Consider the following 26,271-nt stretch of genomic DNA (forward strand, 5'->3'; position numbering starts at 1 on the left):
CACTGTTGTGAAGTAGCGTAGATGGGATTTAATGATCATGTATTACTGATTTACATGTCTCCTTGTACTATGAGAGGATAATGAAATCACTGTAATTCCATTTCTACTCTTTTTTTTTTGTGTCTCTGTAATCTCATGTAAATCTTTTTGATACATGGAACATGAATCCCCTGAATGAAAGTAATTGACCTCAGTAACAGAGTACTTTGGGCAGTGACGTGTTACCAATAAGACTTTCCAAGACTCTCCAAGAGGAGGCAAGCATTGTACCTACACTGAATCAAACAGAATTCATATTCATGAGACTGGTTTTTCTCTTGTTGTACAGGTTGCCTTACCAAGCATAACTTAACTTTGATGTTTCAGGACACTTATTTTCTGTATTTTATTATTAATACCTGGAAACTCTGACCTAAGAAAAAGTGGTGGTAGATTTCTATTGGCTTGAAGTGAGAGTCAGGGAAGGAAGCACTTCTCATGTTGCAGAGGGAACGTGCTGAAATACAACTATGTCATTTTCTTGCACGCATTTGCACATCCATGGAGTTCCAGAGTCTGGTATTTCCTCTGCACTGATGGTAGTTGTCCCTCCTCATCCATTTCAGAAACTTGATCCAGCCTGTTCCCCAGATGCCTTCATGTTGTTACCCAGTTCCTTGGATGGCACCAGCATAGGCATGGTTTCAGAGGCTGCTGCTCCTTGTCTATGTTGCAGATTTACCATAAGAGCAGATACAAGTTAGTGGGCCACTGGCACTTTCTCAGTGTTGGTGCTATTACTGCTGTCATTTAAGCGATGAAGATAAAAAACAAAAAGAGCATATTTTGCAGGGAATAGTAATGTAGGCAGGGCCTTGCAAGGTGACTCAGCCTATTAGGAAGTATTAGTAGGAGTTATTAGAATGTCCTGAAAATACACGTGTTTAATGGTGAACAGAGATCTTAGAATTCTGAGTCTTTAAAAACACTCAAGACCAGCAGTTATTTGCATACTGTGTATTCAAGGTGTGTATTTCTGTGTGCGTTACCACGTACCATTTCTTTACTCCTTGGAGGCTGCTGCTCTTTGCTGAGGCAGGATAGAGACAAGTAAGGAAAACACAACACTGTGAGAGTAACACACCACCACGCTTATGTGTTAAGTCACAGTAATACTATTAAATTGCTATAGCTAAATGAAGTTTGGGTTTGGGTATTAAGATACGTAGACAGTGGACCTGCTGTCAAGGGACTCCAGTAGAAGACCTGGGACTTCTGTACTGTTTCCATCCACATAAAGTCTCTATGTATTGTCTTCCTCTATAGAACGATCTAGCTGTTAATGCAGCAAGTGCAGGAGAGGTTAATTCTAATTAATTCACCTAGCTTTCAAAAATATTTTTTCAGGTTGATATAGTTAATTATACCTACCCTCTCAACCCCAACATTAGATGTATTCGCAGCCTTGATAGGAGTTGCACAGAAGACTGCATTAAAATATCAGAAGTCTTTTTAAGACTTGTTTTACTGCTGAAAATTCTCAGTTCCACAATTAGGCACTATGTGGTTATAGCACTTTGTCACTTAATTCCTCTTTGTTCCTTCTTTCCTTTGCTAATGTATTCTGTAACAAAGTACCTTATTATAAAGCTACGTTTGTTGTTTCTGTGTTATGTTCACATGGACCTCTAACCTGATCCTAGATATTAAAAGCCATACTTGAGTCTTTGGTTTTGTCTTGTTCTGTTTTGCCATGAATAAGTTCCTATGTTTAAATTGGAGGTAGCTGGGATGTCAAAATGTGTGTAAACAAAATGGTTACAAATGTTAAAACTGGTTTACTGTATATGAATGGCTAATATGTATTATTAATCCCTTAATAGAAATTCAGTAAGATCAAAGTAACATTTCTAAAAGATGCAGGATTTTTAAACTTTTTTGATGTGTGCTTGTGGGATGTGAGTTTGGGACTTCTAAATTTGCACTTGTTGGGTTTTGGCAAGGAAGGGAGTAATGGGTTAATAGACTGCTTTAAATAACGATGCAGGTATCACCTTGAAATATCTCCTAATGAAAATATTGAACGGGCAGAACAATTACATCCGTGTCCGCATTTATAATCAGAAAATGCCCTATGTTGGAGACCATATTAATTAACGTGACCTAAATGTAAGTTTGACTTATGTATTAGTGCACAAGTGCAAAGCCTGAAGGAAAAACAGTTTCGCGGCAGCTCACATGCCTACTAAAGACATGTACTTAAAACATCCACTGCTTTCTCATCCTGTTGGCTCTCTAAATGCTTAAATTGTACTTCATGCTTCAAATCTATTGCTGATTTATTTTTTTTTCTTTTTTTTGTGTTCTCTTTCAGAAAGATGAGGTGTACCTCAACTTGGTGCTGGACTATGTTCCTGAAACAGTATACAGAGTTGCCAGACATTATAGTCGGGCCAAACAGACACTCCCTATGATTTATGTCAAGGTAGGTAACTGATAGATTTGGTTAGATGAAGGATATTATAGGAATAGACTCCGTGGATACCTCTTTTCTGACATAATTAGTTTTCTGAAATTTTTAGGAGCATGTACACCTTGAGCAAGGAGTAAAAAAAAAAAAAAAAAAAGATTAGAATGATTATTTGTTACATTGAAGGAAGAATAGAGGTGAGAGTCTTAAAGCAAGCACTCCTGGTTTCTCACTTTACAAAAATCTTGGAATGGGTGAGGGACACCAAGTGTGGGAGGAGTATTTTGTTTTTTAAGCAGCTTAAAGACTGACACCAGACAGATTAGCAGCTTCAGTTTCCTGAGATGATGAAGACACAATAGTACAAAGGTCAGGAACTGAAAGAGGATGTCAGGAACAATTGTGTTCTCTTATCTGTTCTCTTCCCCCTTTCTTGGCATATGAGTAAGAGTTAATGTGCTTCTGTTGTAGGCATGAAAGGCGTATTTTTGTCCCCTTCCCTGCACTTAGAGCTCAGTGGCTCTTGTCTTGAAGAGCTAGGTGGGATAAGAAGTTTGTATGCACTTTGTAGCCTCAAAACTTAAGTTGTCTACAGCTTTTGTCATCTTTTACAAAGTAATTAAACCGAAAAAAAAATAATTTTTTTTTTGGTCAAACATGGAACCCATCTGAATCTCATAGTTCTATTTCATATATTGTGGTGACCACAATCCACATGATAGTGAATGATCATGTTTTCACGTGATGTTAACTTTTTAAATTGGCATCCAGGTAGTCTTAAATGTAAATTATCAACAAATATTCCTAATTCGGATTGATTTCTCCAGACTCCTCTTTAAAGTTGTAATGATTTAACATTACTTAAAGAACTTAAATTTGATTGAAAGAAGCTGAAAGTTACAAAGAGTAATTATTCCAGTAACAAAGTGTTGTGCCATAACTGTATATGCATAAATTGTAAATGGCATGTCTCTGCAATAGCCAGCACTGATACTTGTTTTTAAGAAAGCGCAGAATCTTATCATCCAGCAGTAAGACTTTATACTGGAAAGTCACTCTGGTCTGTTGGTGGAACAGCATGTCTTCAGGTTATGTGCTACCCAAAATTTGTTAGCCTAGCTTTTGATAAATTGTTTATATAGCTTTTGTCCGTACTCTTGCCCTAATTGCTCTTCATTATGGGATCCTGAGAAAAATTGTCCGTACTTATCCTATGAGAGAAAATTCTGCTTCAGCTCTTTCATCTTGCTGGATACTGGGGACTTCCCGTTCCAGGTAGTCTGGAAGGCTGTTTTTATTTTTCTGGCAAGGCAGGCCTTTCTCATAATCCTGTATTTATAAAGATCACATTACCTTGATGTCATTAAACCTTTTGCAATTTTCCAGACATCTTGGCTACACAAAGGTCAGATCATACCTATTTGTTCACTTCTGATTGATACCTAGGCAGGCAGAGAACTGCTTTTCCCTGGGTAACAAAGAAACTGTTAAAGAACTAGAGGGAAGCTTTTCTAGTAATCTTTTTGTTAATATTTATTTGTAATTTCTAACATGCTGTAAGAAATTCTTGGAAATTTTGGGTTTGCTGTGTGGAGATGAAAGGCATACTTTCTAAATCCCGCGTGTGTTGACTTGACTCCTCAAGTTAGAGCAATCTTATGGATTATTTTGCAATACACTTGCACAATGCATACTTAACGTGTCTAGAACAGGTAATTCAGAAAACATGTTTGTTTGCTTTTCTTTGTGCAGAGTTGTGGTTTTGAGAAACATAGGAAAACTAAAGACCTAGAGCCAAATTCAAGCGATTCTCTTCCTGCTCCTACCTTCCCCACCAAACAAACAACAAAAGGGAGAGAGAAAGAGACAAAGATAGTGGTGAAAGTGAGGCAAACATGACCTGATAGCAATTGGACACGATTTTACAGACCATTAAAGGTTAACTGTGGAGAAAGAGCTTAGAAAAGGAAAGCATGGAGTTGCAACTCCAGTACAATGTCTTGCCTGTAGCTTGATTTTTTTTTTTTTTTTTTTTTTTTTTTTTTTTAATGGAACGGGGTCGGGGGGGACACACAACAAAAATAAATAATCTGGCTGCCTGCTGTCAACCTTGAAACAGGGCTTCCCAGGCCTTTATGATTGTCTATGCTATACAGCCCTTACTGTGTCCAACAGCTTTTTATTATCCATAGCCATTCTCCATAGTGCGTAGCTCCAGCAGGTGGACGTCCTCTTGCCCTGTAATCTTGGCCTGAGAAGCTCTTGGCTAAGTAACACCTTCTGTTGCTGTATTCCTCTTTGCTAAGGGGCTGTTTAGCCTTGGGTAGGGGCAGAGCAAACCCTCCCTCGGCATACTTGTTTGCTGTGCCTTGCATAAAATTACTCTGAACAGTTGTTTTTATCTGCCCTCTCTTTTTGTCCAGAGATTTGAAATTAAAATGAATCTGTTCCCTCACCAAGAGCAACTGGGAGATTCATTCAAGTGACAAGCTGCGACACTACCACAGTCCTTGAGCAACATTTAATATGTTGTTAACAACTTCATCAACTAAAGGGTTTTCCTTGTAGGTTTTCCCCCTCCCCCCTTACATAACCTGGAATACTTAATTTCTGTGAAGAGGCTGATTTATAAAGCAAACTGAAACACCTTTATTTTGTGTATGTTTTTTATGACTACCATTATTTATAAATACACATTTTTGGGGGAATTATGCTCATTTTTGGAAGGGACTAATGAAAAAATCTGAACTGCGTGTGTGTGGCAAAAGGTGGGTGGGGAAGGTATGTGAATGCCTTACCCATCTTCATAGCATTAATATGCATTCAGTAGGGTCTTTTTTGAGTGATTTTGTTTTTATTCTAATGAGAACTTGTGCTAAATAACTGTTTACCCTGTTTCAACTGGGAAAGCATGCCTTATGCAATGTTTCTGTGTTCCAGTTGTACATGTATCAGCTGTTCCGGAGTTTAGCCTATATCCATTCCTTTGGGATCTGCCACCGGGATATAAAACCACAGAACCTCTTGCTGGACCCTGACACAGCTGTTCTAAAACTCTGCGACTTTGGAAGGTAAGCACATCTGTGGCCTGAAGCCTGGTGAAAACAGCTTACTTCAAAGTGAAAGTGGGTGCAATTTTGCAAAGAAACCTTCTGTGTTCCTCAGAAGGTCTTTGCTTGTAGTTTTGAAAGAGAAATTATTGATACTCTGCTTTCCTCTTAAAATGATTTGGGGGTGGGGGGGAGCTGGGAAAGGATATCAAGAGGGAGGGAGTTAAAATACAAGCCTGTTATTTATGCAGGTATTAGTAAAAGAAATATGCTGTCACATAGGGAAAATACTGTGCCATGGAAAAATGCAACCAAATATTAGGGTGAAATATGTTTGGGAAGGAGAATACAGGTGCAGTGGCATAGTAAACTAAAAAGGCTAATGTTACACTTTATTAGTCTACTTGTATGCATGCCAATTCACTTAATATTTCAAATACTCTAGAAGCTGAAGATTAAAAGCAACACTTCTAGTTGAAGCTGTTAGATAGTGGACATCTGTATCCTAGTTTCCAGTGGTACATTTATTTCCAGTATCCATTCAAGTGAATCACTTTTAGAGTCCAGCCGTCATCTTAGAACAGATACAGAAATTCTGAGAATCTACAGAGACAGGAGACAGATTTCTCCCTGGGAAAGTTGAGTCTTAAGATTGTGCTGTAACTTTGCAGACTGAAATAGTTAGGGCTTATGTGTGAGAGGTCATGGAAGCTGCTGTTGCTAAATTCGCTTGCCTGCAGTGAGTGGGAACGTCAGATGGTTATCCAAGCAGTGCATCGTCATGCCTGGTGGCTCGGGAATCTCCTCCTCAGCTCTACCTCACCAGTGTTGGAGCAAAATAGGAATTGCACTGAAAGTCAAAAGTAACAGTGCATAAAAAGGTGGTACCGCCTCTGTGTTAACAGTGGGAATTTGTTAATTGTAGTTTCTACATAGAAAACAGAAAAGTTGAGACTTTTTAAAGCAGGCTAAATGGATGGCGAGAGTCCTTCTTCCCTGAAGGCTAAGAAGAGTTTCTGGAATGTTGGATTTGGCTGGCTTGCCACTCAGCTGGGTTTGGTGCCTACTTAGTTGTATGTCATATTTCTGAAAGGGCAGTTTTGTCTTCCAGCTCCTCTCCATCTAACACTTGGTGTTAATTAAGAAAGAAGTATAATATGTTCATACACTCATGTTCCAAAAGTAATGTGCTCTCGTGGTCCTTTATTTCTTAGTTTCTTCCAAAGGTAGTGGTTGATGCAGTACTGTAGGTTAGATCCTTTGTGGCTGATCTTTTGCAGTATAAATGAAGCCTTCATGTTAATCATGGACCATTAACATGTGACTACAATGGCAAAGATTTTGTCCTTTGTCTCCTCATACTACACTCCTTTAAACAGCAAAAAGCCAGAATATTCTGATGGAAAATAATAATAATAATACTTTCAGTTCTGGTGAGTATCCAGAGCTTTTGAACCTTAAAAGCTAACTACATTTGACTGAACCGTATTCTGTCCTCTTTTCCATTGTACCTGGCAAAAGACAACTGCCAGCCAAAAATCTGACTCTACACATCACCTAGATTGTAGTCAGAATTTCCTTTGCTATGTCCAGTATAAGGTAGTGGCTAGATGGATTGGACTGATTTCACAGTAAATCATTGAGTCTGTGGCTTGTATCAACTTAGAAGAACACGGTACTTTAGCATTTAGGAATTGGGGGATGGGTGAAGAGTACCAAAGCTTATGTTGGTCTGCACTGCAATATTGTAAAACTATTAATTACAGAGGTTATTATTTTTTTTTCCTTTTCAGTGCAAAACAGCTGGTTCGTGGAGAACCTAATGTCTCATACATCTGCTCTCGGTACTACAGGGCACCAGAGTTGATCTTTGGAGCCACCGATTATACCTCCAGTATAGGTATGTATGTGTATTTGTTGAAATCTATACCAACTGCGTGAGTTTTTATTCTGTAGTTAAGTGTAAAGGTTTCCAGAGGTCTTGGATATAATCCCCAGAGGCAGAATTTTATTGTAAATGGTCACGTACAACTTCTTAATGAAATATACGCATTTTGTAGACAGCTGCTGTGATTTCTATGCCTTTTGAGATTTCAGTGTCAATTACATTAGGAAAGGGGCTTTTTTAAGGTATGGGGAGAAATCTGATTTCAAGCAAAAAAATCGAGGCAATTTTGCCATTTAGTTTAAAAGTAAGTATGAGATCTTAAGCCAGAAAAGCATTTTGATGACTTAAAGTACCTGTAAAGAATGACTGTCAACTACTGTGTCTGATATGCTGTGATTTAGACACAAATAATTCTGTAACTTATTTACTTTGCTTTTAGTAAAGAGTGTTTTGTGGGAGGGAAACCATGGCCTAATGATTGTCTTTAAACTCTCTTGACAGTTTTAATATATTGTGTACAGCAGTCTTCCTGATTCAATTTATTCTGTTAACTTTTGCTGTCCTTTAGTCATTAATTTTGAACACGAAGACTACTTCTTTCTAATACCTGGCACGTAACTGTGTCATAGAAATGTTAGGGAAGCTGGAGGTTTTAGTAGAAGACAGGGAACAGACAGGTTTTCTTACAGTGGAGTCCTAAAAATGAACAGCAATATGTCAGCTGGTTGTGGGTAACTTCTTAGCTTTTTAGTCAAGATATTCCCTGGATTCCTTCTGAATGCAAGTACTAGAGAGGTGGGATTTGGCTCTCAGATTCCCCAATATGTGCTAAGCTTTTAGCTTGCTTGTGGACTTGAGTCAGTTAAGCAAGGTTTAATATGTCCAAAAGGATTTGGAGATCATGATCAAGTTTTGGCAGAATATATTTATAACCAGTTAAAATACGTTTTAAGTATTGTTAAACTCAATGGCTGGCTGGCTCGCTTCAACTCTGCAGTCTTTTGAAAACAGAAGTGTTCCTGAAGACTTACTTGCTTTCACTAATTTTTTTTTCCATTAGCTATTCTTCAGTATCTATTATAGCAACATTTGCGTATCTCCCTGGTAGAAAAAAGAGGCAGAACTGTAAGAAGTCTGGGGAAACTAAAATAAAGATAAAGGAGCAGAATTTATTTAATGGTTGGCTGCTGCCAGAATTGGCAGCCCCGGCCCTGTTCTTTCTTGCTCCTGGATACCCTAGCTCTCATGGTTTACTGTTTAATATGCTGATTCAGCTTCAACTGACCAGAGACTTCTGGTTAGGTTAACTTTCTGCTACATTAATGGGTTGAATCAGCATTACTCTGTAGTCCGATAAGCAGCAGAGCCCAGGTAAAAGCAAAGTGGCAGGAGCTCGTGAGTGAGAGGAAGGTGGCTGATGCTGGCTGACATCTTTTTGCCAGCTGAGAGCTAATAGATTGGCTGAGCTGCCTTATCGGAGTGCACTGAGAGAACTTGTTTCAGAGGATAACTGCATAAAACAAATATGTTAGGTGTTACCAGAAGAGACTACTTTACAGATAAGCCTGTGAAGTGTCTCTTGCTCCAACTGTATAATGACTTTAATCTTGCACTTTTGAAGAACCTTTTTGAAGTTGCTCTTTCCATTTTTGGTTTTGGTTTTTTTTTTTTTTTTTATCTGCTGGTCTCTAAAATAGTTCTAATGAAAATATAATTCTAAAGCAAGGAGTCTATTTTCCACTTCCCAAAACCATTGTGAATTTCAGTTGTGGTTCAGACTTTCTTGTGCCCCCTCAAAAAAAACCTTGTCCCCCCAAGCCTTCTTCTCTGAAACTTGCACAGAGTAGCTGGAAAATGAATTTCAGCAAATACTCCTTCCTTCCTATCCTTTCTTCCCTCCGCTTCCTTCTCAACAGAATCTTTGCATTTGGGAGCTGAGAAGTAAAATGCTTTTACAAAATTTGCGGTTTCCCAGTGTTCTGCAATGTGTTAGAAATTCTAGGGGTATAGTTTTGTGATGCTGTTGTTTCCAGTGGTGGTAAATACCATGGTATTATGATAGTCAGTAACAGTGCTTAGTGAGAACTCTCCCCTATTTCTCATAGGATTGCTCATCCAAACTCAATCAGCATTATTTGTACACCAACCAACAAGCACAGATAGGTTTCTTAAAAGAGAGGGAGAGGAAGGAACATTTAACTGTCAGTACTTTATCCAGAGCTCAAGTTATAGGAAACTGAGAAATGCTTCAGTATTGTAATACTATATTTTAAACCTTTTGTTTTTAATGTGGACATGCTTGTGTTTTCTAGTTCTTGTTTTCTTCTGAATAGTTAGCACAACAGCCTTTTCCTGCTATAGTCTTTTATATAAGAATCCACTTGTGTGTGGTAACAAGAACTAAGCTTAAACGTAAGGTAGCGATCTTCACTCTTCTCTTTAAATACACTGTCTTAAAACTACTTTAAAAATAAAATCAGTGAGACTATGAAGCCAAAAAGTGTTCTAAGTAGAACTTTTTTGTATGTTACCTGCAAGGCATCCAGCTGTTTTCCTGAGGGTTTTGTTGTGTGTGAAGGTTACTGCAGGGCTTATGATTGTAACATGCTGTGATACAGTAATTATTGGAAGTATTTCTGAGAAAGAAGTGCTTTTTAAACCTAGGCAGTGACACTGTGGTGGCCTAAGACTGACAGTGCCGCCTGTATGCATCGTGACCGTTTCAGTAGTTAGTCATCTCGTTTAGCACTGTAACTAGGAGTTGCATTAGGCTGTCTCGCTTCATCTAGGTTGTCTTTTTACACATGAATGTGTCCTCGCAATGTCTTTGGTGTAGCAGAAGCTAAAGTTGGGTCCAGGTTGTGTCTTTTCAGCCTGCATGTCACAACAGAACTGTGAACTGGCTTTTAACTTCTAGAATCTTGATTATTTCATCAAAGTGCATGACTTAAATTCTAACCCAAAAGGTCCCTTTAAAAATAACTCACAGCCAGGGGTAGTGTTTGTTGCACTTTTGTAAAGTACTGCATTAGTGCTGTTTATAAAGATACATGATAGTAAAAGTAGCATCAAAACACATTTACTGTGGTTAATGCCTCTGTGTGCGTCATCCAGCAGACCTGGGACTATTATTAAAATAATGACCTGGGAAATGACCTGTATAAGTTTTTAAATAATCCCTGTTGCCAAATAGCTACGAAGCAGGCCCATAATAGCTCTGTTGTCTGCCTGCATTACAACTTTAACTTGTACAGTTTGGGCCTTCATGCACCTTTCACTATGTGTCCCTAAGGCTTGCTGGGGATGGCATGTAGTTTTGTTCCTGCAGCTTATTTGTAGGACGTTTGGGTTTTTTGCAAACCAAGTCCTTCAGCTGTCCCTTGACAGCGTTTTGGCTGAAGCTTCTTCCTTGCAGGTCTCTGTGTGTTACGCCATCCCAGAGTATGTTGCTGGCATGCTGCTGGCCGCAGTGGTCATCTGGGTGCTGCTGCCTGCTGAAGAACCACGGGATGGCTGCCCACATTCCCCTACAACGTCCTGGGACAAACACAGGGGCTGAAGCGGGGATGCTTCTGTTGCCATGTGATCCTCTCATCTAGAAAGAAGCTATGCAGTTAAGCTTTACCCCAGAACGTTTGGGTTTTTACTAGGTTAGGTGATGGGGCAATGGAGGGCTTACCAGAATGGGGCGGTGCTTCTGGATAACAAGGGTCTGCTGGTCTTGGTGCATTTTCTTTGTCTCTGTGCTGGCAGGGATTCAGAGTGTTCCAGAGGGAACACTTATAGCCACTGGCAGGGAAAGATTGATCTGCATGGCTGTATCACTGGCTTCTCGTGGGGTGTCCAAAAATAAGTATCACAAAGTTATTCGTTCATTTTCCTAGCAAGTGCTAAGACGGAGGAAGAGAGTATTTCACCTCAGCAGTCTGGAGCAGAAGCTCCTCTGGAGGCATGCGTAATTGAGCTGTCTCGGAGTTTCCTGGGGAACAACCATCACGAGGTCTGTCCCAAACCTCTTGCCAAACAGTGAAAAGTATTTGCCTCAGTATCTCAGGTGGCAACTTCAATGCTGAAAATGAGCACAGGCATTAATTTACTGACTACTCTATCATGTGTCATTGTAGTTTCAGCTTTTCATTGCAGAAAAATAGAGATACCTGTGTTTAGCATGGCTTTCCAAGCATTTTCAGGTTTCAGCCTTGTTCTGTCTCCATTATCAGTGGGTCTGGGGTGGTTTGATGTGCAAAACTTGTACCAATGAAGCACACATGCCCCTAATCCAGAATTTTGCTCTCATTCTGACATCCCAAAAAGTGTTCCAAACAAGCATCAATGAAAAGCACTTTGTGTTCTGGCATTTGGCAACAAGAAGCTGCTGATTTTATGACTTCCTAGGGCTGCTTTTCTGACTCGTGGTTTCTTCCCTGCTAGTTTGTTTCCACAGTTTCTAGGGCAGTGACTTTGAGTCACCTCCAAGATGGAGGAAGTCCATCAAGATCAACAGATAGTGGGGCAGAGATGAATAGATTAGGGGGGAAAAAAATGGAAAGGTAAATGCACCCCATAAAGTGTCAGATAAAGGAAAGGTCTTAATTTGTGCTATATGGATGAGGGCAGGCTCATCTTTTCTGGTTTTTGGTTTTGTTTTTTTTTCTTCTTTATGTCCTCCAAATGAGTAGTTAGAGGAGCTGGAGCATAATATAATGAGTGGTGCTCATGCTCTGAGGAAGAGCTGCTCAGCTTGGAAAGGCAGAGTTTGAGATTGCAAAAATGAAATTTGTGGGCAGGGTATTCTGTCACAGACAACTGGAAATGGCCATTACCCACTTGGGGAATTAAAGCAAAGGAGTGTATTTTGCAGCTTGTCTTGCCAAATGCCCCTTCCTGAACTAAGGAGAAATTTTCCTTTTCTTACCTTCTGCAATGCTGGAATGGCATTCAAAAGCAAGGGAATTATACAGTTGATATTATTAGACGTTGATATTATTACAGTTGATATTATTAAACTGGCTGAATGGCAGAGCTCGGAGGGTTGTGATCAGTGGCAGAGTCCAGTTGGAGGCCTGTAACTAGTGGTGTTCCCCAGGGGCCAGTACTGGGTCCAGTCTTGTTCAACATATTCATCAATGACCTGGATGAGGGGACAGAGTGTACCCTCAGCAATTTTGCTGATGATACAAAACTGGGAGGAGGGGCTGGCACACCAGAAGGCTGTGCTGCTATTCAGCGAGACCTGGACAGGCTGGAGAGTTGTGCAGGGCCCTGCACCTAGGGAGGAATAACCCCATGCACCAGTACAGGTTAGGGGTTGACCTGCTGGAAAGCAGCTCTGCAGAGAGGGACCTAGGAGTCCTGGTGGACAGCAAGTTGACCATGAGCCAGCAATGTGCCCTTGTGGCCAAGAAGGCCAGCGGTATCCTGGGGTGCCTTAAAAACAGTGTGGCCAGCTGGTCAAGGGAGGTTATCCTCCCTCTCTACTCAGCCCTGGTGAGGCCACATCTGGAGTACTGTGTCCAATTCTCATCTCTCCTGTTCAAGAAAGACAAGGAACTACTGGAGAGAGTCCAGTGGAGGGCTATGAAGATGATCAAAGGAATGGAACAACTCTCTTATGAGTAAAGACTGAGAGACCTGGGTCTGTGTAGCCTGGAGAAGAGATGGCTGAGAAGGGATCTCATCAATGCTTATAAATATCTAAAGGGTGGGTGTCAACAGGCTGGGGCCAGACTCTTTTCATTGGTGCCCAGTGATAGGACAAGGGCACAAACTGGAACACAGGAAGTTCCATCTGAACATGAGGGAAAACTTCTTTACTTTGAGGGTGACAGAGCACTGGAACAGGCTGCCTGAAGAGGTTGTGCCAGTATCCTTCTGGAAATATTCAGAACCCTCCTGGATGTTTTCCTGTCCAACCTGCTCTAGGTGAACCTGCTTTGGCAGGTGTGTTAGACTAGATGATCTCCAAAGGTCTCTTCCAACCCTACCATTTTGGATTCTGTATGAAGAAAGTAGCCTTGCCTACTTTCTTCTACTTAAATTTAATAGCTTTCAGTATTCTCTCCTAAAATTTCACATTGTCCTAACTAGTTTGGCATAAGGATCATGTGTTGACTTGATTCTTGCTTTCTGTTAAGGTTCTCTCTTATCTTGTTTATTATCTAGTTTAAAGCATGTGAATGATAGTCATAGTTTGCTTTAATTAAATTGCACATGTTAAAAGAAATAGTTCAGAAAATGCTTCTCCTCCCATGGGAGTGGGTAGTTACATCATAAGCTTGCTCTGAAAGATTATTAACCTATAATAGTTAGCTGGACTGTGCTAAGGAAGAAAAGGGGCTGGGAAGGAGCTATGAAAGCCTAATATTAACTACCTTATCACTTCTCTTAAGTAACATGTCTTTAAATGTGGAATGCGGTACACTTTTTACTTCGGGCTTGAGAAAAATGTTACCATCTGAATTTTGAAGATAAATTTTAAAATGCCAGATTCAGAGGGGGGGGAAAAAGGCAAACTATACCTGAGCCAAATTTTAGTCCTGTTAAAAGTCAGTGGCATAAATTCCATCAAGTTTCAGCAGAGATGAAATTTCCCAGTTTTTTCCTTATCGTAGGTTGCTCACCAGAGCTGGAGCTGCTGGTTAGCTTCTGCTCTCTGGCTTTCATTGAGGATGCTTCAAGGGTTCGTTCACTTCTTTGCCCAGGAAACATTGACCAAGTCCTAATTTTGAAGTTGGTAAATTACACTCCTGGAAAAAAGTTGGGGATTTTGGAATGCCTGTAGCTTATTTCACTGTGTGTTTAAAGTGTTAGCAAGTAAAATCAAGGAAAATTAAATAGACTTTTAGCAAGGCATTAAATCAACCAAGTTGGAAGATTTCACTGCGCAAGGAACACCTACATACATTTCCAATGAATTTGTTGTATGTTTGATGGATTAAACCCATCACATACTGCAAATATTCCTCAGACTTCCCCATCTATTTCCTCATCACCTACGTCATTTCTTTTTCTCCTCTCTCCCCCTGCAATGCGCTCCACTTGTTTGTGTACTCTGCTCTTTCTGCTTGGCCTTCTTGCTTGAGCAAGGACTGACCTGCACATCCTTCAGCTTGTTTGCAGCTACACTTTGGGAGGGTGGGGGCAAGCTCAGCGCATCCAGCAGGGACTGAGGCCTCCTCTTCTTCAGCAGCAACACTGATGCACGCTCTCCCCACTGTTTTTTAAAATACTTCTGCAATGGATTCAAGACTTCTGCCTTTCAGACTTGTCTGAAATTGGCTGGTGGAGTGTGAAAGCATTTAGAGAGACTGGGAAAGAATAAAACAGTACAAAGCCAACTTCATGGAGCAGCCAGACCAGAAGGTTATTTAAAACAGTTTTTAAAAGCCACAGTCTAATTTGAAAAAAAGAAAAATCATGCTAGCGTAGTTTGAAAATATTAAAAGGAAGTGAGTTGTGAATGCGGACTTACTCTGATATCAGCTTTGCGTTTGCGTATGTTGTGTCAGATACTTTTCTTTCATGTGTATTGTTTCTTTTTCAGTGCAAAATAAGGATTGAAGTTGTAAATAATGATTATAGCTTTGGGTTACCATTTGTTTTATATGCTCAGTCTAAAGGACTCAGCTTTTTCAAAACCCTTTAAGGTGCCTGTTAAGTTATAGTACTCTGACTGCTTAGTACATTTAATCTGTTTCTTCAGTACCTCTGAAGTAATCTATGCTAGCTGTTGTGTAATTTCCTATAAACCCAATATGCGTGGAATAACATAAAAAAATGATTCTTTGCATCATCTTTTGTTGTATGTGTTGGTCCAACACCAGGAGCTATCACAGAGACATTGTTTAGCAGTCAGATGCAATTACATGCTCTTTACCTGATACCACTTTCATTTGTTGTCCAAAAGAGATCTTAGCACCTTGGTGGCCATGTCAGCTTTTATTACATATGACCAAAAGATCAAAAAGTGTAATCTGTTTTGTTTGCTTGTTGTAATTCAAGACTCAAACTTCAGATTATTTCTGGTTGCTGTTGATATTTTAAGTAGTTACTTTTAGGATAACCCCTGATTTGATGTTTGTACTAAGGCATTACGTAAAAATGCATCCATCTGACATAGAGGTGAATGATTTTGAAAGATGCAGTAATGAGCAGTGCTTTTTGTCCACCGTATGTTACAATTGAACCATATCTTTCTTGAAAAGAGGAGGAAGTATTTTTGCATAGCCCCTCTCTCTTTTGTTTAGAAATGGGGGAAAGAAAAATCTGTTCTAACCTGTAGATTGTTTTGTTATCAGTCGTGAATTCCTGAAGGGTTTGGTTTTTTTTTTAATTATTATTTGCATCAGTCTCTAGAAGTTGTGACAAAGTGATAATAGACTGTTTAGAGAACTGTCAGAGACTATTTCCTTACACAGACCTTTAGCCATAACTGACAGTGTTGTGTGTATCCTGCTTCCCAATGGCATAGTTTAAATGCATATGGGGAATAAGTATCTCTGTCGTAGTGTGGGTTATCTCAGGTTGGAACAGGCCTCAGGAGGTGAATTCTCTGGGTTTCGAGTTGTGGTGGTCCTACTGTTACTTCACAGGGGAAAGGCTAGCTTGTAAAAGTAGACAAGCGTTCTAAGAAAGATGGGTGGAGAAGGACTGGTTTGGTTCTTTTCCTTTTTGGGGCATTACAGTATTGTATACTTTAGAAATCTTCTATTACTGATTGCTTCTTTCTGGTTAGATTTTAGTGTAAGGTTTCAGATGTACATTGAAAAAATTATGACTTTCTAGAAAACCTTATAGAATCATAGAATTGTCTAGGTTGGAAGGGACCTTTAAGGTCATCAAGTCTGACGGTTAAGCTAGCACTGCCAAGTCCAGTGCTAAACCATGTCCCTAAGCACTACATCTACATGTCTTTTAAATAGTTCCAGGGGTGGTGACTCCACCACCTCCCTGGGCAGCCTATTCCAATGTTTGGTAACCGTTTCTGTGAAGAAGCTTTTCCTAATATCCAGTCTAAACCTGCCCTCGTACAACTTGAGGCCATTTCCTCTTGTCCTATCACTTGTTACTTGGGAGAAGAGACTGACCCCTACTTTGTTACAACCTCCTTTCAGGTAGTTGTAGAGAGCAATAAGGTCTCCCCTCAGCCTCCTTTTCTCCAGACTAAACAACCCTAGTTCCATCAGCTGCTCCTCATAAGACTTGTTCTCCAGACCCCTCACCAGCTTCGTTGCCCTTCCTCTGGACACACTCCAGCACCTCAATGTCTGTCTTGTAGTGAGGGGCCCAAAACTGAACACAGTATTCAAGGTGTGACCTAACCAGTGCCGAGTACAGGGGGACAATGACTTCCCTAGTCCTTCCCTATAGTTGAATCTGTGGTTTGGTTTGTTTTTTGGTTGTTTTTTTTTTGAGAAACAGTTCTCTGCATCTAGGTGCAATACTTTTAGTGTATTGAGTGGCTTAAACTTCAGTATTTGGTGTGCAATTACAGCAGATTCTCTCAAACATCTGCTATGCAGTGTTTACTGCATTTGTTTCATTAGATTTTTCATTCAAATTAACTATTTTTCAAAAATAAAGTGTTATATGCTCTAGTACCCTTAGATACATTCTTAAGTTGCTGTTGTAGTATTGAATTTTGTTCTTTGTATGTAAGAAGATATACCTGTAATAGTTAATGAAATTTTTCTTCATGTACCGGCATATCTGCTAGTGACTTGACTACTCATGTCTTTTGGCACATGTATGAAAATTAGTTGATGGCTTCTTCTATGGATACTGTTGACCTGATCTGTGACTTGCAGTTCTGTTGTCCAGCCAAGTTTGCAAATGGAATTGGGATAAAGATTAGGTCTTGATGTGACTGAGTTAGAGAAGCTGTCTACCAGATCCCTTAATCATAATATACTGCGGCACACAAGTAATACTTGCAGTACTGGTTCATCTGCTAGTGTATATATGGATATACGGATGAAAAACTGAGTGTATTCAACATTCAGAAACAGTAAAAACATCAGCCATTGTAGTATATGATACCTGTGCATAGTTCATGATCAATGTGTTTTAAAAGCAATGCAGGGTTTGGGGAAATTCTTAATTTTCAGATGGTAAATGTTCTCAAGTCTTTTCCCTACATGTATAAGTTTTAATGTCAATATATCATGGCATTTAACATTATTTTCTCATTCTAATTGTCTTATGGTTTCACTTCTAAGACTGTCTGCCTGCCACTGCTTTATGCCAGGTGTCTATATTTTCTAGATGAACATTTTGGAGAGGAATGTTTTTTTATTTTTAGCTGTGTTGCACACAGCATTAAACACGGCAAAGAAGAAAGCAAGTAGCTTAAAACTGCTGGGGGTTTACATAAATGTACCTAATATGTACCTTTTACTGATACCTTTCCCTGTCCTCCACTTCTTTCCGATTTTTAGATGTGTGGTCAGCAGGCTGTGTATTGGCTGAACTGTTACTAGGACAACCAATCTTTCCAGGTGACAGTGGTGTGGATCAGTTGGTGGAAATAATCAAGGTATGGAATTTTAAGTGTGTTTTTGACTGCGTTATTCTTTGGGAATCACCATGAAGACATGCATTATTATAACCTTGTCAACATATATATTCTGTCACCATTGTACAGGATGTTGCATGTAAACCATGTTTGAAAACACTTCTCATGCTTTTTTGAGAACTTGATGATCTTTATTTGCCCCTCTTAATAGTCATGCATACAACATATCGTCTTCTAATTATATAATTTTTTTTCCCTCTTAAAGGATTGCAGTTTCAGTGTGCTTGGAAATAGTGCTCTTACATACTGAGCCAATATTTATTACTGTGTGATTTTCATTCTTTAAGAATCTGGACTTTTTCCTTTGTTGCATGCAATTAGTACTTGGCTTTTAAAACAGTGTTATTAAATTTCCTTGTACCAGATTCTTCACATATGTAGCCTTCTTCTCCCTCCCTTCCAGCTCTTTGAGGTGAAAGGCGAGAAAAGGCACTCCTTTTTGCAGATGGAGAATCAGGAAATGTAGGGCAAAGATACCTTCTACCTTAAGAGTCTTGTCTTTCAAGTGAAAAAGACCTAATGTTTCAGAATACATAACATTTATATATCCCTTATGTCCAAATGCATCTTGATTGATTTCATTTGGCAAGCTGTGAATATTCTGTGATTCTCAAATTAGAGGCACAGAAGAATAATTCATAGCTTAAAAGACTGGTGTCTGAGTTCCCAGCACCCTAGTCTGCCCCACCTCCTTCAACTTCTGCAATGAAGGAAGCAAAATTTCTAGAGAGCGCAGTATATTTTTCCTTTCAGTCTATACGATGCACTTAAGATGGGAGCATTACAGAGGGTAAGAGGTGTACGCATGCTGTTCGGCTTTATTGATTTCATCACCACAAGGGGACTGTATTAAGAGAATTTCCTCCTTGGTTTTGTCACTGAACTGCTACCTTGACGCATGTATATTTGTGTCATGCATGTGAAAACCCCCTCAAAACCACAAGGTGTGGGAGGAAGAGTAGAACTTCCTACTTGCGTCTGTGTTATTCACTAGAAGAGCTGCTGGTGTCTTTGTCCCTGTCCTAATAGAGTATATGACACCAACCAGCACTGAATGGTCATTCTCCTGGGTGAAGGACATGGGCTGGTGACGCTCAGAGTTTCTGTGGCCTGCTCTATGGTCTCATTAGGGTGTTCTCTGACCTTTCTAGGCTCTCACCATATCTACTCCAGCCTTTGACCATGTAAACCTAGCTTCTATAACAGTGAATTTCTGTCCTTCGGGAAGTCCTTCAGTCAACAACTTTCCTCTGGAGGCTCCATGTCTTTCACCTACTTCTGTGACTTTCTTGATTTCTTATTATTGCTCTTCTGCTCAGTATATTTCAAGTTCAGCATATCCAAGTTGGGTCGGTTTACATTGGAAACACTAGTGGAAAACCAGAGTTGCTGTCAGAAGTAGGGCTGATGATGGCACAAGTGACAATTTTTTTTTTTTTCCTTTTGAGAAGTGTCTTGGAGTGGTGTGCTGCTTTCTGCCACACTGCTTTTGAGATGTGAAGTCGTCCCTGTGAACACTTCAGATGGCCAGAGTTCCTCAGGAGATGGTGCAATAACCTGTGGTTTTTGCCTTCGGACACTTTGAAAAAGTCCTGTTTTGTTTCTTGATTAATGTCTGCAATCCTGAGAAACTACATTTAATGAGTTTTTTGTGAATACAATTGTTTATATCATGGTGGCAGTCCTGTAAGTCCTTCCGTGGCTCAGTCAGAAATCTGAGAGTAGAGAGGCCTTATCAGCAAAACCATCATGCTCTGCCTTGTCATCGCTTTTGATTTGCACAATGTGGAAGTAAAATAATCAGGAAATAGATGTCCTCTTATTATTGACAGGCTTGCCAAGCAGAGATTGTTTGGTTCAAAGTTTGCTGGAAGCTGTTATCATTAGGGGATGTTTTCAGTTCTGCAGTACTGGAAGTAAACATCTGTGAACTAATAATTTTATAGCATGTATGTGCTCAGATTGTGATGATTCTGCTTTGTTTACCTGCATTGAAAGCAGGGGAGTACTTTAATAAAATTGCTGATAGCCTATGTACCATCTGTGGTTTCTGTAATAAACCATAGCTGAATGCATAGTACTGGCAACTAATGTTATTTTTTCACGACAACCAAAGGAATATCCAATATAAAGGCTTGAACTTCAGGAAATTATAGCCTGAGATGTTGATTTTCACCTCCGCAGAAACAAATTTCTGAATCATTACTTTAAATGTAGAAAAGGTGATACTGAACACTTATCCACATCTGTGTTGTGTTGGGGTTTTCTCATCTTCTGTGAGGTATGTAGCCCCCTACACATAGAAATTAAGTGAAACAAATGTAGGGCCTGGCCTCTTCAATTAAAAAGTTACAGTACTGAGACAGTATGTTTTAGGAAAGTCTGAGAGAACAAATGCTGTAAATTTTACAGTAGTAGTCACAAAAAAGGATGTTCATTGAGTCGTTAAGGAAGTATGATGGATAATGTGAGCCTGAATGGGTGGGTGCCATGAATATTTTTCTGCCTGTATATTTGTTACTGAGGCAGCATATGTTCTCAAGGCAACACTGGAAGAGAGAATGAAGAGAATGAGTGCAAACTGCAGAAACGGTCTGTTTTTCGATGCCCTTGTCTACCAAATCTTGTGTTGTGAAGCTTTGTGTAAACTATTCAGAAAAGTCCTGGCAGAAGGCTAAGGTGAGCGTATAGAGAGTTATAACTGAGAATATCGCATTCAAAATCAGCAGCCATGAGAAACTGCCTAGGAAAGTGCATGAACTGGGCAACGAGGTGTTTCCCTTGTAATGCCGTACCCACTGACAAGTATTTCTCATAGTGGGAGTAGAGGAAGAACAGCACATTCACCTCAAATTTCAAGTAACTTTTCCTCACCTTTTGAGAATGAGGAAAAAGGAGAAAGTGAGGTCCTGTTTTCCATGCTGCCAGCTGTTGGCAAGGATCTGTTCCATCTACTGTATATCTGTTAAAAGCGACCAAGAATCAAATTGAGCAGATGTTTTTCAAATTTGCAAAGAAGTAATGAAACATTCAGTTCTTCTCCACTCCCAGCATGATGCTTAAACTCTACTCAGGTTTGAAAGGTTGGCATAAAAACTGCAACCTGTGTTTGAGTGAGCTTGGGTTTTGCAGCCTTGATACAGTTGAACACACATGCAATTCTGCAGCATAAAAATTACCAGAAACGTTGTCTTGTGCACAACATGCAAAACATTAGGTTGCATAAGTTTTCATTTAGAATGTGATTCATTTAAAAAAAAATATTTTCACAGATAGTGTCCACCTCTTCCATTTGCTGCCATAGAATACTACTATTAAAACTTTCATTGTAACGCAGACTTATTTTAATGCTAACTGGCAACAGGAGAAGCAGAGCTGTAGGATCTGCCAGCTGTAGAAAGGCAATGAACTTTGTAGGAGGTTGCAGGTTGGGACCTGTGAGCTGCTGTCTGACTATCTTGGAGTCATGCTTTTCAGATAGCTTTCTTGGAACTCTGTCTGAAACTTAGGGGCAGAGAAAATGGAGTATTTTAAAATCCCCCAAAGGGCTGTAGTAAAAAAAATATTCCACGCATTTGGGAGTGCATCTGACTTTCATCCCTTAAATTTACTTGGTTCCACTGCAACACAGGTCAGCTTGGAAACTTTTCTACCGGTTCCTATCAATGCAGGATGACTGAGTCACAGTCACTCTTGTAGCATTTTTTTTTGAGCCAAGATAAATTTTTCAGTCGTCTCTTCAGTTGCTTACTCAGCTTTGATTATTCAGAGTTCATTTCGCAACACAGCAATTGGATGCTCCACCTGAGTATGAAGTTTTTGCATTAGGCTGACTTCAAAATGCTATCACATTAAAATAGTCTCATGCAGTTCTTGATGACATCCCGTCAGTAGCTGTGTTCATGAAGATAGAATTTCTGTGATATGTCAGTCAGCACAGCTTGTCCTTCCTGCAGGCTGCAGGACATCCTCCTGTCCAACAACATCCTCAGTCCCTTGCTGCATCAGAAGCATTTTTGGCTTTTGTCAGATTTTGATTCACGTTCAGCAGTCTTCATGTAGTTTCATTTCAAGCAGTCTTGCAAGATCTTCTCCATCCAGTTGCACCTGGAGTTTCTCCAGGCCTGTTGCATATTTGCAAACTGCTCCGAAAAAACTGTGCCCCTCGAACCACAGCATCACGTTTGTGTGACTCAAAAGACAGACCCCTTTTTTTTAGCTGCTTTTTCTCTTGTTCCTATTTCTTTAAAGACGGTCGTTCTTTATGTTCTCAATCTGGCTGGGAGAGAGAGATCTTTGATCATTTATCCCTGACAAAATGATATTTGATATGGAGAAATACTGTCTTGGAGCTCCATCTGAAGAAATAATTTAACCCAAGTACATTCTTTTTGAATACTTACACTGTTACAGGAGAGAAATCATGTGCTGTGCTTTTTCCAAAGTTTGATCTTGAATGGTGACTCTTCCTCCTTATTTTTAGCTCTTGCTAGCTATTCCAAATATTAGGTTATCCCATCGCTGGGAATATCTCAAGTGGGTAACCCAATACATTCATTAAAATTCATGCCCCTACTGGCTTTCGAGTGACATCGCCTTCAGAAATGTGCTCAGTTTCTGAAGCAGGCACAGTGGCAGTGTGGGTTTCATCAGTGGTCACATAAAGAAATTATGTATGAGCAAACGCTACGCCTCAGCAGTCATGTAGTCCTGTCCCCAATGGAAGGGTGAAACCCCTCTTTCCAGCAGCCAGGAGGGTTGCAGTTGCCATTTCCCTGTTTAAAATCTACTGTGTGAGTGGGATACCACTGAATACAGCTCAAAAGAAGGAGCTTAGACCACAAGAGGGATTTTTTTGAGATGCAGTCAGGGCAGACTCCTTCTTAAACCTCTGACCTTGTGCACACAGCTTGCAGTGTCTGCAGGTCTGCCGTGCCCCCTGTGAAATCTTGGGAGCCTGGGGGCATTCCCTGAAACACCCGAAAAACCATCAAGGGAATACTGGCAGGGATATCCCCCACAAACTAAAACATCTTCAGCAACAGTTCCCACAGACAGTGGTTATTCTTTATTCCTATTGCAAAATGGGAATCTCAGAAGCATAATGGTGTTGTTTCTAAGATAGTAATTATATTCTGAAAGGTTCTGTTTAGTAGCTTTCCCCTACTTCACTCAAAAATGGAAAAAAAAAAAAAAATCTCTGTCAGAAGAATGAAGCAGCAATAATTGTCTGAGCAGCCCTGGGACATGGGGAGGACAACATCTGCCAATCTGCCTTGCGTTGTCTACCAGAAATATTTTTTCCATATGCTGCAATCTAGAGTATGAGATGCATCAACTAACTTGTGAAAAATGCAGGAAAGGGTTGTGGGGGAGGGGGTTGTTTGTTTTGAGTTTTTTTTTGTTCCTACCAGACTCTGTGATTATTCCTTGCACCAAAACCAGCATTTCATGGTAATTTAGGAGAAATAAAAAAAACTTTTTCCCATTATTCTCTGGGTTGGGGGGGGTAAAGGGAAAAAATGTATTAAAAGACAAGCTCAATAGTATCAGGAGTCCTATCCATGCATAACTTTTTGGTCTCTGACAGTTTTACTGAGCTGAATGCTAAGTATAGACTGCAATTATAATATATGGCTCATGCTCAAATGTCAAGGTACTATTTTGGGCTCAGTTTTTGAAATAAAATAAATTCAGTCACAGTAGTTAATGGGGAGAGAGGAGCCGTCTCTTCCGGGAGAAAAAGCAGTAGGAGAGCATGTTTCAATTTATTGGATGTGGTCCTGTGCTGAGGACCTGCCGGCATCTGACAAAGGCTTTCACGTGGGTTCTCTCTCTTTGCCCCTAAGGGAAGTCTCCTGGCATTTTTTTTCCCCCTGATGTCCCCCCACATCACAACTTCGTTGTTCCTGTGCTTCATGTAATTTGTCACTTCCAGTGCTAGCAGGCCAGCAGTGTAAAAAAAGTTGATGAGCAATTATTTTCATGTCAGAAGCGACAATGGGTTTCTTCCTATTCCTGATGTATAGCCACTCTCATGTTTGCGAATAGAAATCGCTATATTTAGTTGGCTTTCATTTTGTTTGACAAGACAGTGTTTTTGAAAGAAAGTGTATATGAAATGGGTAATTTTATCTTCTACCACAGATCTCTTGAAATACTATTTCAAGGCTGACCTGTGTTTACCGCTTGAGATGTCTACACCATGAATTTTTTTAAATAACTGTTTGGCTCAGCTCTCACAACTTTCTGAAGAGGTGCGGACATTTGCAGAAGTATTAATTATGCCATCTAGTAAGCCATGCACACCAGACGTTCTGGAGCACGTTTCCTCATAAACTTGCATGGTTTTCCCGGGGAAAATCACTGTACGGCTGTAACCATGGCTTTCTAGAGGTTTCTGATTTAAATAACTACCTTCTCCCCTCTCTAGTTCAGTCATTACCAGCCAGAGCTTCTGAACCCTCGGTGTCCCTATGCTTTTAACTGATTTTTACATTTTGGCAAAGATTTATTAGTTGTTGGAAAGGGCTTTTATTCCACTTGGGTTTGTTTAGACCTTGCAGTTTGCTTTTGCTCTGGTGTTGCAATGGTGTGGATTTGGTCATAAATAACTCGGTGCAGTTTTGCATGGTGAAGCCAGGTGTGGACAGCAGCTGTCTTTGGTACTGGGGTGTAACTAAGGTGTCTTTTGGAGCTGGAAATCATCCATCTTTTGTCTCCCATGAAAATTTGATTGTAAGAACATAAAATGAAGATTTTTCTTACGCTATTTGTAATCAAATTAAGGGCTTATTCCAAGTCATAAATCTCCCCTTCTTGTTTGGTAAGGATGATGTTATTGGGAGCCTGTATCTTTTCTTTAATTGCTTGAGATACATACCATTACCCTACCTTTACAAACCCTCTTCCTGGAATAAAAATTATTTGGGGAGCTTCATCTATTACAGATTAACATAAAGGAAAAAGTTTCCAGAAAGTACTTGTGAAACCTGTTGTGTTCAGTTTTTGTCCTGAGAGAATCAGAGTAGTGTCTGTCTTCTCCGCAAGTGTATTCTTTAGTTAATCTTGGTAGATAATTTTTCTTTATTTTTATTTAAGAGTTGATGACGACAATTGGGAATAAAGAGCAAAACTAGTTGACCTGTTGTCTTCACTTGCAGGAAGATCCCTTGTAGTCTCACATAGACGACCTTCATTCATTTAAAAGTTTAGTCTTCATTCCAGATATACTTGATTCCATCAGACTAATTTTTTATCATTCTAGTACTTGGTCTGGTTTGGTTCTCTCTCGTTTGGTTGTTTGTGTTTTGGTTTGTTTTTGTTTTTTTTTTTAATTGTGCATTTTAAAAACAAAGTAACAAACTTTTTCCTTGACAATATCACCTTTCATAAGACTGTCCCCAAGAAGTAGAATAGTATGTGCTAATCTGCACGGACCTGAATAATTCAGCATTGGACCCTGTATTTCTTAAAAGCTCTCTGACCTTTGCAAGATTGGGGGGATCTTATCAGTGTACAGAAATATCTGAAGGAAACGTGCAAAGAGGGAGCCAGGCTCTTTTCTTTGGCATCCTGTGACAGGACAAGAGGCAATGGGCACAAATTAAAACATGTGAAATTCAATCTGTATGCAAGTAAAGGTTTTTACTGCAAGGGTGGTCAAACACTGGAAAATGTTGCGCAGAGAGGTTGCAGAGTCTCTGTTCTTGAAGATACTCAGAAGCCATCTGGACATTGTCTTGGGCAACCAGCTCTTGCTGGCGCTGCTTGGGCAGGGGGATTGGACCAGGAGACCTCCAGAGGTCCCTTCCAACCTCAACCGTGAAACGTCTCTCCAAGGAACATCTGCTTCAGAGTTGGTATAGCAAGAACAGCTGTTTCACTGAGTAATTCTGCCAAAAATGTGCAAAGTAATTTATGCTTCTCCTTTGCATTTCAAACAGAAAGAGCAGTCACATACATGACTTTCAAAAAAAGAAGAGGTTTGCCTAACCTTTGCAATAGTTTAAATGATTGCTGTTACTCACAAAAGTTAGTTGAATGTATTTCTAATGTAATGAAAACTCAGTGTGAATCAGTGAGGTGCAATTTCAAAATCGTGTAGCAAGCAGTGTTGGTGCATTTGGGGCTGGGGAGGGGTCCACTGCAGGACCTCTTCCAGATATGACTAGTACCAGTACAATTTTATAGCTTATCACTTTATTCATCCCACACTTTTCTTCTGGATTGTGATTTGAATTTTACACAGTCGTGAAAACTTCTCCTCTTCTTCCTATCTACTTTCTTTTCCGCTTCTTTTGTTTGTTTG

General features: G+C 39.8%; 1 protein-coding gene across 2 annotated transcripts in view; it reads left to right on the forward strand.

Moving 5' to 3' along the window:
• GSK3B (glycogen synthase kinase 3 beta) overlaps positions 1–26,271 on the forward strand; it is a 154,361-nt gene that overhangs the window by 97,783 nt on the left and 30,307 nt on the right. For both annotated transcript variants that reach the window (XM_082498501.1, XM_082498502.1), the window contains exons 4-7: positions 2,354–2,464; positions 5,390–5,520; positions 7,293–7,399; positions 17,824–17,921. In XM_082498501.1, coding sequence (XP_082354627.1) covers positions 2,354–2,464; positions 5,390–5,520; positions 7,293–7,399; positions 17,824–17,921 — 447 coding nt within the window. The remainder of the gene's footprint in view (positions 1–2,353; positions 2,465–5,389; positions 5,521–7,292; positions 7,400–17,823; positions 17,922–26,271) is intronic.

This window comes from Vanellus vanellus, assembly GCF_965231255.1.
Source record: "Vanellus vanellus genome assembly, chromosome: 1".
Classification (NCBI taxonomy): Eukaryota; Metazoa; Chordata; class Aves; order Charadriiformes; family Charadriidae; genus Vanellus; species Vanellus vanellus.